At 39.4% G+C, this 14,031-nt stretch overlaps 1 protein-coding gene across 9 annotated transcripts in view; it reads left to right on the plus strand.

The window, feature by feature from the left end:
* The first annotated feature begins 2,259 nt into the window (after positions 1-2,259).
* Positions 2,260-14,031, plus strand: part of LOC124148919 (scavenger receptor cysteine-rich type 1 protein M130-like) — a 32,173-nt gene continuing 20,401 nt past the window's right edge. For 4 of the 9 annotated variants that reach the window (XM_048398537.1, XM_048398539.1, XM_048398536.1 and 1 more), the window contains exons 1-4: positions 2,260-2,547; positions 4,405-4,558; positions 12,533-12,708; positions 13,628-13,766. In XM_048398537.1, coding sequence (XP_048254494.1) covers positions 2,493-2,547; positions 4,405-4,558; positions 12,533-12,708; positions 13,628-13,766 — 524 coding nt within the window. In that variant the 5' untranslated portion in view covers positions 2,260-2,492. Of the gene's footprint in view, positions 2,548-3,922; positions 4,259-4,404; positions 4,559-12,532; positions 12,709-13,627; positions 13,767-14,031 lie in introns of those variants that run through there. The other 5 variants (XM_048398532.1, XM_048398540.1, XM_048398534.1 and 2 more) reach the window with 4 other exon arrangements.

Consider the following 14,031-nt stretch of genomic DNA (forward strand, 5'->3'; position numbering starts at 1 on the left):
GAGGCCAATCATGAAGGAGATAAACATGATCTTTTGTCAGAATATAATGTTGGACGACTGGAAATGTCACGTGGAACCGTTAGGGTTCGACAGATTGTAATTGGAGAGCTGTGGTATAAATTAGCTAAACATGATTTTCAGTTATATCAGTGTTTGTCAGATTAAATCGGAGAGTGACACAATTACGGCCCAGGAATCCGTTGGTTAGATTCCAATCCATGCGGATCCTGGTACGGCTACGGGAGGCAACCGCAAAGTAAAAAATGTGTTTAGAAGGTTAACACTTCCAAGATATGTTTAGATCTAAGATGTGTTTAAATCCTAAACGGAATACACATTTGGTGTGTTTTATCGGCGTTTAAACCATGATACTTGTATCATCTTACAGCCTACACACCTAAACCCATCATCCCCATACTTAGGTTTGTGTTGTCTGAACACATTTGTTACACATGTTGAAACTGTTACGCCCAACAACATAAGCTACGTTCGTTATTTGTCCCCAACTCGGTCCAGGGAAAGATAAATGTTAAATACAACTAATAAATCAATATGTAACTGTTATGTATGCACTGAGAGCAAGTTGACACAGGCTGATAAGAATGAAACAAGGACTACAGGCGTGCAATCTGCAGCCTGGCTTATCCCAAGATTAAATGCAGTGAACCTTAGTTACAGTGGCATGTTGCATTCATCGATTTTACTGTTCAAATAAATCTTCTTTCAAAACCGTCCTGACGGGTTGGTTGTTTCCTCGTGAGTGGATTTCGGGGCAAAAGGTTTTTATTCTTTTTTAATTTAATTTAGACGTTGTAGTAGTTGGTTGAACGATGTCTTTCACGTTGCCGCTGTTTATACATTTTGGAGCTTAATGGGGGATCACAAATTCGTAACTGGAATATATATATTCCAGAGTGGCCAATTCGCTGTGCATAGTTGTGTCAGCACCATACTCGTTCTCGTGAGATTCACCAAAGTGGTACACATCTGAGACCTGCGTCAATTCAGGCTTTCCTCTCACGTAAAGCTGACATGCCCTAATATAACTTGAACACTGTTCAAAGCGGCGTTAAACCCAACTCACTCACTCACTCTTACACGGACAACACGGTACTAAAGATAGCAAGCTGCTCATCTACTTGGCCACTCTGAAACCATTTTAGAGTGATGCAGTATGCACGTAGATATCCTCATTCCAACATAAAAATAAGTGAATAAGAATGAATAGATCAAACAGTGCTTGATCTTCCAGAACAAATCTGCATAATGTGTGATTGTGATCATAAATGCTGCTTTTTTTAAAATACGCCATATTTTAATTATAACATCTACAATTTATGTGTGAACATTGTTTGTAATATTTAGGAATTATTGTACATGTTTCTTCAATCCTGCATCTTACGCATCATCATATAAAAAATATTCATGATCTGATTTGTGTTTCATTAAAACATACTACAGTAAACTACGTTTATAACGAACACGCTTATCACGAACTGACGGATATAACGAAATGTGTTTTCATCCCGTCCATTTGCTGTATATTTGCTGTATACAAGCTGTAATATATGTTAGTAACCAACTGCGGTTATAACGAACTAAAATTAGTGGTCCCTTTGAGTTCGTTATAACCATAGTTTACTGTAACAAGGGGCGGCCGGGGAGCCTAGTGGTTAAAGCGTTCGCTCGTCACGCCGAAGACCCGGGTTCGATTGCCGACATGGGTACAATGTGTGAAGCCCATTTCTGGTGTCTCCCGCCGTGATATTGCTGGAATATTGCTAAAAGCGGCGTAAAACCATACTCACTCACTCACTCACTCTCTCCATCCCTTTAAGCTTTTCAGATGGACGTCAGATAAGCAACCGCGGACGACGGTCGGACAATTGCAAAATGCGAAATGTTTCTTTGGATCATGGTGAACTAAAAGTTACAATCACAAAAGCCCAAGAAAACAAATATTACAAGTAATAATGTGGTAACTGATCCGTTCTCATTTGAAAACAAATTAGTTGTGTAAAAGTTACAAACACGGAAAACATTTTACAATAAAGAAAAATTAATTCATAAAAAAACAACTCAGAGTTACATGTTTTCATCTTGGTGTCTCAGATATCCTTATGTCATGAATCCACAAAGTTATTAATGTCCAAAACCAACTGCATTTGTGAAAACAAATCGCCTCATGAGGCAGATATATTATCTTGTCACGTGTACTGTGCACGCATATATAGAGCTTAGCGAAAGACGAATTCGTGGGATTATAAACCTCCTGGTTGAAACGTCTTCTACATGAATCACTGGCCACCCTGTTATGTAGGCTGCATGCGGTCGACCCGGAAATTAAATACTCCAGTAGAGATAAAGATTCCCTGGTTAGCGAACGGAGGTTCGAATATACTCGGAGTTCTGGAAGGGGCATGTGAGGATAATATAAGCCATATGTACAACGTAGTGTGAGGCCTAGTGTTCCCTTGTGTACCACGTTCATCATGGAGCACAGGATCGGGACTCACTTGGTTTTTCTAGCTGCGTTGATTGTCAGTGGTAAGTGTCTTGTTTATGCACCTCACATGACATGTTTTGTTTTAGTTTTTTTGTTTTTTTAATGCCGCACTCAGTAAAATTCCAGCTACATGACGACGGTCTGTGAATAATCGTGTCTGGGCCAGACAATCCAGCAATTGGGATACGATGACATGCATCAACCAAGTCAGCGAGCCTGACCACCCAATCCCGTTAGTCGCCTCTTACGACAAGCATAGTCGCCTTTTACGGCAAGCATAGGTTGCTGAAGACCTATTCTACCCCGGATCTTCACGGGTCCACCGTTTAGTCCAACTGTTTCCATAGTTTAGTCTACCTGTGATTAACGTGTCATTTTCAACTTGAGTCAGTGAGGGGTGTCATTATGTCAGGTGTTCACGAAAAGGGTAAGCATGTACTGCCCAACTGGTAGCACCTACCACTCACACGTATTTGCATAAAAAGTAAGTGTTTGTTTGTTGACTGACGCCGTACAGCAGTATTAGTGTCATGAGACAGCGGCATTTAAATAAACCAGACAATCTGGTGATAGTAACCTTAAAATCAAGAGACACAACGGCACATTCACTGCCTTTTCCGAAACTAAACACGATAAGTTATTTTTGAGTTACTTCCGCTGCCTACACGGGCAGAGGTTTTGCTGAAACACATAAAAAACATGTTCGGTTTGCAACACAGTGGGGACCATAGCTATTCAACAAAATATATATGAAAATACCGCCAAGGCAAGTCTTTGAAAGGCATTTAGAAGTGATAAAACATAAAGAAGAGAATTTATGGATGTCAACTTCATCATCTTGAGGAACACAACGTTTTGAAGTATATGCTTGCTCCTTCATCACGTGAATGACTGATATAAGGCAGAGAACATATATATGTACATGTAAGGACAACAAAAGTAATAAGATAGCAAAAGGTGGAAACTAACAAGGGAAGCCAACAGATGATTGGCGCTGATAGGTGATTAGCAATAGACAATGGAAGCCAACACATTACAGTAATTCGCACTGACAGTTATGCACAACTGGAAGCCAGGACTTAAATCACACTGATTGGTAATGGGTAATGGACAAAAAAGGCCGGGGATAAATAGTCTGATAGGTAAACGACACATGCTGCCTAAGGTTACACACAAGCAAATCCTTTCTTTGGTTTCTTTGAATGAATGGCCTCCAAATGCCGTTTCATGTACATTGTATATGTGTGCATTGCTTGGTCTTATAACGACACGAACAAGCACAACGTCAGGCGACGAAAAACAACAACGAGAAAGCGTCTATGACGATCTTCAGGGATGATTGATTCGTTTTTGTTCTTTCTGGAGTTTAGAGAGTTAATATCATTTTTTATCTTACCTAGCATCCTGGTGGGGTTATGTATGTCGCGACAGGGATATACTAATTCACAATAACACGTTTATCAACTCAAATATTGACACACTCAATCACGAATGCAGACAGGCATGGGAAACGGTACTCAATGCGCCCTATTTACATTGTTGTGAAGTTACGCATATCCCGCTATCTACCAGGAAGCTCCACAGTGAAAAAAAGAAGAAATTGATCACGCCGTAAGCCGTCCGACCTTGCAGGGAGGGCCACTCCTCGTGTATCAGCGGGTCAACCGTCCACGAATGTGTGTTACTTTGTATTCAATATGGCGAAGTGGATAACAGCTGATATAATACTTCTGGCATGTATTTCTTTCAGTGGTAGGTTGAATGCCAAAGTTAAATATCTTTCTTTACAGCTTGAATATTTCACATAATATATTGTACTGGCGTTTGTTGCTGACACATGTGTACAAGATGTTAAATACCAGGACGAATTTGTTTTATATTGCGAAACCATTTTAAAGTTTCAGTGTCTGGCCAGACAATCCGACTGGTGTCCCCCCTGAGCAACGGTGTTGGGAGAATTGAGGTGTTCTATAACGGCACATGGGGCACCGTTTGTGACGATGGCTTTGGGGCAGATGAAGCCAAGGTGGCCTGCAAACAACTGGGACGATAGTAAGACACGCTGTGTACAGCAGACCTGGTATATTTACAGGACGCCCTCGCATACCTGGAATATTGATGTTAAACACTCATTAAACGAAACAAACAAAACTAATGGGGATATATTGCTGATTTCATGAAGGAAAAGCAATGGCGAAATAACAAACGTTTGCTTATGTTTGCACATTATTGTGAAGGTACTAATACGATGTTCTGAGATATGCGACCAGAGAAAAGGTAAACTGCCCTAACATATAAAACTTCTTCCATGATGTACTGAGGTAGGTTTGGTATACGTGACAACAGTAGGACACCATGTCATAATCATAGCTGTATGCTGTACTGAGGTAGGTTTAATTTGGTAGATATGACAATAGTAGGACACCATGTCATAATCGTGGTTGTATGATGTACTGAGTTAGGTTTGGTAGATATGACAATAGTAGGACACCATGCCATAATCGTGGTTGTATGATATACTCAGGTAGGTTTGGTAGATATGACAATAGTAGGACACCATGCCATAATCGTGGTTGTATGATGTACTGAGTTAAGTTTGGTAGTTATGACAATAGTAGGACACCATGCCATAATCGTGGTTGTATGATGTACTCAGGTAGGTTTGGTAGATATGACAATAGTAGGACACCATGTGCATAATCGTGATTGTATGATGTACTGAGGTAGGTTTGGTAGATATGACAATAGTAGGACACCATGTGCATAATCGTAGTTGTATGATTTACTGAGGTAGGTTTGATAACTATGACAATAGTAGGACACCCTGTCATAATCGTAGTTGTATGATGTACTGAGTTAGGTTTGGTAAATATGACAATAGTAGGACACCATGTGCATAATCGTGGTTGTATGATGTACTGAGTTAGGTTTGGTAAATATGACAATAGTAGGACACCATGTGCATAATCGTGATTGTATGATGTTCTGAGGTAGGTTTGGTAGATATGACAATAGTAGGACACCATGTGCATAATCGTGATTGTATGATGTACTCAGGTAGGTTTGGTAGATATGACAATAGTAGGACACCATGCCATAATCGTGGTTGTATGATGTACTGAGTTAGGTTTGGTAAATATGACAATAGTAGGACACCATGCCATAATCGTGATTGTATGATGTACTGAGGTAGGTTTGGTAGATATGACAATAGTAGGACACCATGTGCATAATCGTAGTTGTATGATACACTGAGGTAGGTTTGGTACATATGACAATGACAGCACACCATGTCATAATCGTAGTTGTATGATGTAGTGAGGTAGGTTTGGTAGATATGACAAAAGTAGGACACCATGTGCATAATCGTAGTTGTATGATTTACTGAGGTAGGTTTGATAACTATGACAATAGTAGGACACCCTGTCATAATCGTAGTTGTATGATGTTCTGAGGTAGGTTTGGTAGATATGACAAAAGTAGGACACCATGTGCATAATCGTAGTTGTATGATTTACTGAGGTAGGTTTGATAACTATGACAATAGTAGGACACCCTCTCATAATCGTAGTTGTATGATGTTCTGAGGTAGGTTTGGTAGATATGACAAAAGTAGGACACCATGTGCATAATCGTAGTTGTATGATGTTCTGAGGTAGGTTTGGTAGATATGACAAAAGTAAGACACCATGTGCATAATCGTAGTTGTATGATGTTCTGAGGTAGGTTTGGTAGATATGACAAAAGTAGGACACCATGTGCATAATCGTAGTTGTATGATGTTCAGAGGTAGGTTTGGTAGATGTGACAATAGTAGGACACCATGTGCAAAATCGTAGTTGTATGATGTACTGAGGTAGGTTTGGTACATGTGACAATGACAGCCGCCATGTCATAATCATAGTTGTATGATGTTCTGAGGTAGGTTTGGTAGATATGACAACAGTAGGACACCATGTTATACTCGTAGTTGTATGATGTACTCAGGTAGGTTTGGTAGATATGACAATAGTAGGACAACATGCCATAATCGTGGTTGTATGATGTACTGAGTTAGGTTTGGTAAATATGACAATAGTAGGACACCATGCCATAATCGTGATTGTATGATGTACTCAGGTAGGTTTGGTAGATATGACAATAGTAGGACACCATGTGCATAATCGTAGTTGTATGATACACTGAGGTAGGTTTGGTACATATGACAATGACAGCACACCATGTCATAATCGTAGTTGTATGATGTACTGAGGTAGGTTTGGTAGATATGACAAAAGTAGGACACCATGTGCATAATCGTAGTTGTATGATGTACTGAGGTAGGTTTGATAGATATGACAAAAGTAGGACACCATGTGCATAATCGTAGTTGTATGATGTACTGAGGTAGGTTTGGTAGATATGACAATAGTAGCACACCATGTCATAATCGCAGTTGTATGATGTTCTGAGGTAGGTTTGGTAGATATGACAAAAGTAGGACACCATGTGCATAATCGAAGTTGTATGATGTTCAGAGGTATGTTTGGTAGATGTGACAATAGTAGGACACCATGTGCAAAATCGTAGTTGTATGATGTACTGAGGTAGGTTTGGTACATGTGACAATGACAGCACACCATGTCATAATCGTAGTTGTATGATGTTCTGAGGTAGGTTTGGTAGATATGATAATAGTAGGACACCATGTGCATAATCGTTGTTGTATGATGAACTGAGGTAGGTTTGGTAAATATGCCAATAGTAGGACACCATGTGCATAATCGTAGTTGTATGATTTACTGAGGTAGGTTTGGTAGATGTGACAATAGTAGGACACCATGTACAAAATCGTAGTTGTATGATGTACTGAGGTAGGTTTGGTAGATGTGACAATAGTAGGACACCATGTGCAAAATCGTAGTTGTATGATGTACTGAGGTAGGTTTAGTACATGTGACAATGACAGCACACCATGTCATAATCGTAGTTGTATGATGTTCTGAGGTAGGTTTGGTAGATATGACGATAGTAGGACACCATGTGCATAATCGTAGTTGCATGATTTACTGAGGTAGGTTTGGTAGATATGACAATAGTAGGACACCATGTGCATAATCGTAGTTGCATGATTTACTGAGGTAGGTTTGGTAGATATGACAATAGTAGGACACCATGTGCATAATCGTAGTTGTATGATGTACTGAGGTAGGTTTGGTAGATATGACAATAGTAGGACACCATGTGCATAATCGTAGTTGCATGATTTACTGAGGTAGGTTTGGTAGATATGACAACAGTGGGACTCCGAGTCATAAACATAGTTGTATGATGTTCTGAGGTAGGTTTGGTAGATGTGACAATAGTAGGACACCATGTCATAATCGTAGTTGTATGATTTACTGAGGTAGGTTTGGTAGATATGACAATACTAGGACACCGTGTCATAATCATAGTTGTATGATGTTCTGAGTTAAGTTTGGTAGTTATGACAATAGTAGGATACCATGCCATAATCGTGGTTGTATGATGTACTCAGGTAGGTTTGGTAGATATGACAATAGTAGGACACCATGTGCATAATCGTGATTGTATGATGTACTGAGGTAGGTTTGGTAGATATGACAATAGTAGGACACCATGTGCATAATCGTAGTTGTATGATTTACTGAGGTAGGTTTGATAACTATGACAATAGTAGGACACCCTGTCATAATCGTAGTTGTATGATGTACTGAGTTAGGTTTGGTAAATATGACAATAGTAGGACACCATGTGCATAATCGTGGTTGTATGATGTACTGAGTTAGGTTTGGTAAATATGACAATAGTAGGACACCATGTGCATAATCGTGATTGTATGATGTACTGAGGTAGGTTTGGTAGATATGACAATAGTAGGACACCATGTGCATAATCGTGATTGTATGATGTACTCAGGTAGGTTTGGTAGATATGACAATAGTAGGACACCATGCCATAATCGTGGTTGTATGATGTACTGAGTTAGGTTTGGTAAATATGACAATAGTAGGACACCATGCCATAATCGTGATTGTATGATGTACTGAGGTAGGTTTGGTAGATATGACAATAGTAGGACACCATGTGCATAATCGTAGTTGTATGATACACTGAGGTAGGTTTGGTACATATGACAATGACAGCACACCATGTCATAATCGTAGTTGTATGATGTAGTGAGGTAGGTTTGGTAGATATGACAAAAGTAGGACACCATGTGCATAATCGTAGTTGTATGATTTACTGAGGTAGGTTTGATAACTATGACAATAGTAGGACACCCTGTCATAATCGTAGTTGTATGATGTTCTGAGGTAGGTTTGGTAGATATGACAAAAGTAGGACACCATGTGCATAATCGTAGTTGTATGATTTACTGAGGTAGGTTTGATAACTATGACAATAGTAGGACACCCTCTCATAATCGTAGTTGTATGATGTTCTGAGGTAGGTTTGGTAGATATGACAAAAGTAGGACACCATGTGCATAATCGTAGTTGTATGATGTTCTGAGGTAGGTTTGGTAGATATGACAAAAGTAAGACACCATGTGCATAATCGTAGTTGTATGATGTTCTGAGGTAGGTTTGGTAGATATGACAAAAGCAGGACACCATGTGCATAATCGTAGTTGTATGATGTTCAGAGGTAGGTTTGGTAGATGTGACAATAGTAGGACACCATGTGCAAAATCGTAGTTGTATGATGTACTGAGGTAGGTTTGGTACATGTGACAATGACAGCCGCCATGTCATAATCATAGTTGTATGATGTTCTGAGGTAGGTTTGGTAGATATGACAACAGTAGGACACCATGTTATACTCGTAGTTGTATGATGTACTCAGGTAGGTTTGGTAGATATGACAATAGTAGGACAACATGCCATAATCGTGGTTGTATGATGTACTCAGGTAGGTTTGGTAGATATGACAATAGTAGGACACCATGTGCATAATCGTAGTTGTATGATACACTGAGGTAGGTTTGGTACATATGACAATGACAGCACACCATGTCATAATCGTAGTTGTATGATGTACTGAGGTAGGTTTGGTAGATATGACAAAAGTTGGACACCATGTGCATAATCGTAGTTGTATGATGTACTGAGGTAGGTTTGATAGATATGACAAAAGTAGGACACCATGTGCATAATCGTAGTTGTATGATGTACTGAGGTAGGTTTGGTAGATATGACAATAGTAGCACACCATGTCATAATCGCAGTTGTATGATGTTCTGAGGTAGGTTTGGTAGATATGACAAAAGTAGGACACCATGTGCATAATCGAAGTTGTATGATGTTCAGAGGTAGGTTTGGTAGATGTGACAATAGTAGGACACCATGTGCAAAATCGTAGTTGTATGATGTACTGAGGTAGGTTTGGTACATGTGACAATGACAGCACACCATGTCATAATCGTAGTTGTATGATGTTCTGAGGTAGGTTTGGTAGATATGATAATAGTAGGACACCATGTGCATAATCGTTGTTGTATGATGAACTGAGGTAGGTTTGGTAAATATGCCAATAGTAGGACACCATGTGCATAATCGTAGTTGTATGATTTACTGAGGTAGGTTTGGTAGATGTGACAATAGTAGGACACCATGTACAAAATCGTAGTTGTATGATGTACTGAGGTAGGTTTGGTAGATGTGACAATAGTAGGACACCATGTGCAAAATCGTAGTTGTATGATGTACTGAGGTAGGTTTAGTACATGTGACAATGACAGCACACCATGTCATAATCGTAGTTGTATGATGTTCTGAGGTAGGTTTGGTAGATATGACGATAGTAGGACACCATGTGCATAATCGTAGTTGCATGATTTACTGAGGTAGGTTTGGTAGATATGACAATAGTAGGACACCATGTGCATAATCGTAGTTGCATGATTTACTGAGGTAGGTTTGGTAGATATGACAATAGTAGGACACCATGTGCATAATCGTAGTTGTATGATGTACTGAGGTAGGTTTGGTAGATATGACAATAGTAGGACACCATGTGCATAATCGTAGTTGCATGATTTACTGAGGTAGGTTTGGTAGATATGACAACAGTGGGACTCCGAGTCATAAACATAGTTGTATGATGTTCTGAGGTAGGTTTGGTAGATGTGACAATAGTAGGACACCATGTCATAATCGTAGTTGTATGATTTACTGAGGTAGGTTTGGTAGATATGACAATACTAGGACACCGTGTCATAATCATAGTTGTATGATGTTCTGAGTTAGGTTTGGTAGATATGACAATAGTAAGACACCATGTCATAATCGTAGATATATGATTTACTGAGGTAGGTTTGGTAGATTTGACAATAGTAGGACACCATGCCATAATCGTAGTTGTATGATGTTCCGAGGTAGGTTTGGTAGATATGACAAAAGTAGGACACCATGTGCAAAATCGTAGTTGTATGATGTACTGAGGTCGAGAGACACCAGGCCATAATCGTAGTTGTATGATGTACTGAGGTAGGTTTGGTAGATATGATAATAGTAGGACACCATGTGCATTATCCTTGTTGTATGATGAACTGAGGTAGGTTAGGTAAATATGACAATAGTAGGACACCATGTGCATAATCGTAGTTGTATGATGTACTGAGGTAGGTTTGGTAGATGTGACAATAGTAGGACACCATGTGCAAAATCGTAGTTGTATGATGTACTGAGGTAGGTTTGGTACCTGTGACAATGACAGCACACCATGTCATAATCGTAGTTGTATGATGTTCTGAGGTAGGTTTGGTAGATATGACGATAGGAGGACACCAGGCCATGTGCATAATCGTAGTTGTATGATGTACTGAGGTAGGTTTGGTAGATATGACAATAGTAGGACACCATGTGCATAATCGTAGTTGTATGATTTACTGAGGAAGGTTTGGTAGATATGACAATAGTAGGACACCGAGTCATAATCATAGTTGTATGATGTTCTGAGGTAGGTTTGGTAGATGTGACAATAGTAAGACACCATGTGCATAATCGTAGTTGTATGATTTACTGAGGTAGGTTTGGTAGATATGACAATAGTAGGACACCGTGTCATAATCATAGTTGTATGATGTTCTGAGTTAGGTTTGGTAGATATGAGAATAGTAAGACACCATGTCATAATCGTAGTTGTATGATTTACTGAGGTAGGTTTGATAACTATGACAATAGTAGGACACCGTGTCAAAATCATAGTTGTATGATGTACTGAGGTAGGTTTGGTAGATATGACAATAGTAGGACACCATGTGCATAATCATAGTTGTATGATATATTGAGTTAGGTTTGTTTAGATGTGACATTAGTAGGACACTATATCATAATCGTGATTGTATGATGTACTGAGGTAGGTTTGGTAGATGTGACAATAGTAGGACACCATGTGCAAAATCGTAGTTGTATGATGTACTGAGGAAGGTTTGGTACATGTGACAATGACAGCACCCCATGTCATAATCGTAGTTGTATGATGTTCTGAGGTAGGTTTGGTACATATGACAATGACAGCACACCATGTGCATAATCGTAGTTGTATGATATACTGAGGTAGGTTTGGTACATATGACAATGACAGCACACCATGTCATAATCGTAGGTGTATGATGTTCTGAGGTAGGTTTGGTAGATATGACAATAGTAGGACACCATGTGCATAATCGTAGTTGTATGATATATTGAGTTAGGTTTGTGAAGATGTGACAATAGTAGGACACTATGTCATAATCGTAGGTGTATGATGTACTGAGGTAGGTTTGGTAGATATCACAACACCAGGACACGTTAAAATATTACTTACACGCAGTACCTAGGGCTAGACAATAACTAACAGTAACATCACAACACACTACAATAGTACTTGTAGAATGTGTTGGAGATGGGCATCATGCTATGACAGTATCTATTGGGTGTAGTGAGGCAGATGAGGTCCATTATTCCCCGTTTCTGATTATTCATTGTCATCATAATGTTGTGCTGCTGTAATTAAATGAAACTATTTTTGTACGTTTAGTAAAAGCGGACTTACACCAAGGGCAATTGAAACTTTTGGGTTTGGAGGAGGAAAGATTTGGTTGGATGGCGTGAGTTGCTCCGGTACCGAGTCATCTTTGGCCAGCTGTTCACACAACACATGGGGCGACAACGATTGTAGTCACGGTGAAGATGTTGGCATCATATGTGATCCAAGTGAGTTATTGCCGGAACATATATTTACTTGAATATCAGAAGCATTGTTTATCATTCACTGTTTATACACGGTCATGATCAGAAAAAGGTGACCACGTACACGCTGGAGAAAACATCAACAAGAGAGGGCGCTGCAATTCTCTATGCAGAGATGCGTCCCCTAGGCATGCCAGACATCTACGATCGCTGGTTCGAATCCGTGAATTCGTTCTGATAATGTACAAGCCGCCTGACCTCTCCACATTCATTAGTTATTACTAAACCGTCACCAATACCCATCAATGAATGTGTGTTATTTCGTATGTAGTATTGCGAAGTGGATACCGGCTGATGTAATACTCCTGGTGTGCTTTTCAAGTGGTGGGTTGAAGGCAAAAATAGATATCCTTCTTTGCAGCCTCGATAGTAGACATAATTTTATATGTTCAACATAAACAAAACCCGACACCACTCAACAAGACTCTGTGACAGAACGTCGACGTTCGTAAGATCCTACACTCCATTCGGGACTGTGCTTGAGTTTAAAGGCTGGTCAGACAACAGTTCACATCAGTAATTTAATATGTACGCTGTTAATGTTAACAACCGGTAATTGAGTTCGGCCACAGCATTTGTAAAAAATGTATTACATTTTACCAAACCATTCTCACGCTATATGCACATAGTAGAGTATCAAAGTCAGTGTTTGTGTTCGAGTGCATGCTTGAGATGAAACATATGTATTTTTTATATGTTCCTTGTCCCATACTAATTAACAATAGAGCTTTCGACCCGGTCGACTTGACAGATGTACGTATGGTTAAATTGGTCAAAATGGTAAATATAGTGACAGGTATCTTTACCATTAAACATTACATATGTGTACGATATTGGTTTTCATCACAACAAGAGGACAGTTTACGTTACATTGTTTTACTAGGTGACATAACGATGAAGCTGACACCGAACTACAACAAAGGACTCCTACAGGTGTACCACTCCGGTAGATGGGGCACAGTGTGTGATGATGAGTTTGGCCAAATAGAAGCTTCAGTTGTGTGCAGGGCCCTGGGGTACCAGTAAGTTGTAGTTCAACGTCTTTCTATATACCCAAATATTTAATTAAATGCTTATCTATCATTTAAACACATCAACCTAGGATTATTAACAATGGAATTGGGCAAACACATAAAACAAAAAATACTTGCGTCTTGTAGCCACTTCCTGGAAATTCATAATCTCTAACAGGCACAAGGGGTGCTGTTACCTTGTCATCAAAACGTTTGTTCGTCACGCCGAAAACTTTGGTTCGATGCCACATATGTGTACAATGTGTGATGCCCA

This window comes from Haliotis rufescens, unplaced genomic scaffold (genome assembly GCF_023055435.1).
Source record: "Haliotis rufescens isolate VD_foot unplaced genomic scaffold, xgHalRufe1.0.p SCAF_18, whole genome shotgun sequence".
Taxonomy (NCBI): domain Eukaryota; kingdom Metazoa; phylum Mollusca; class Gastropoda; order Lepetellida; family Haliotidae; genus Haliotis; species Haliotis rufescens.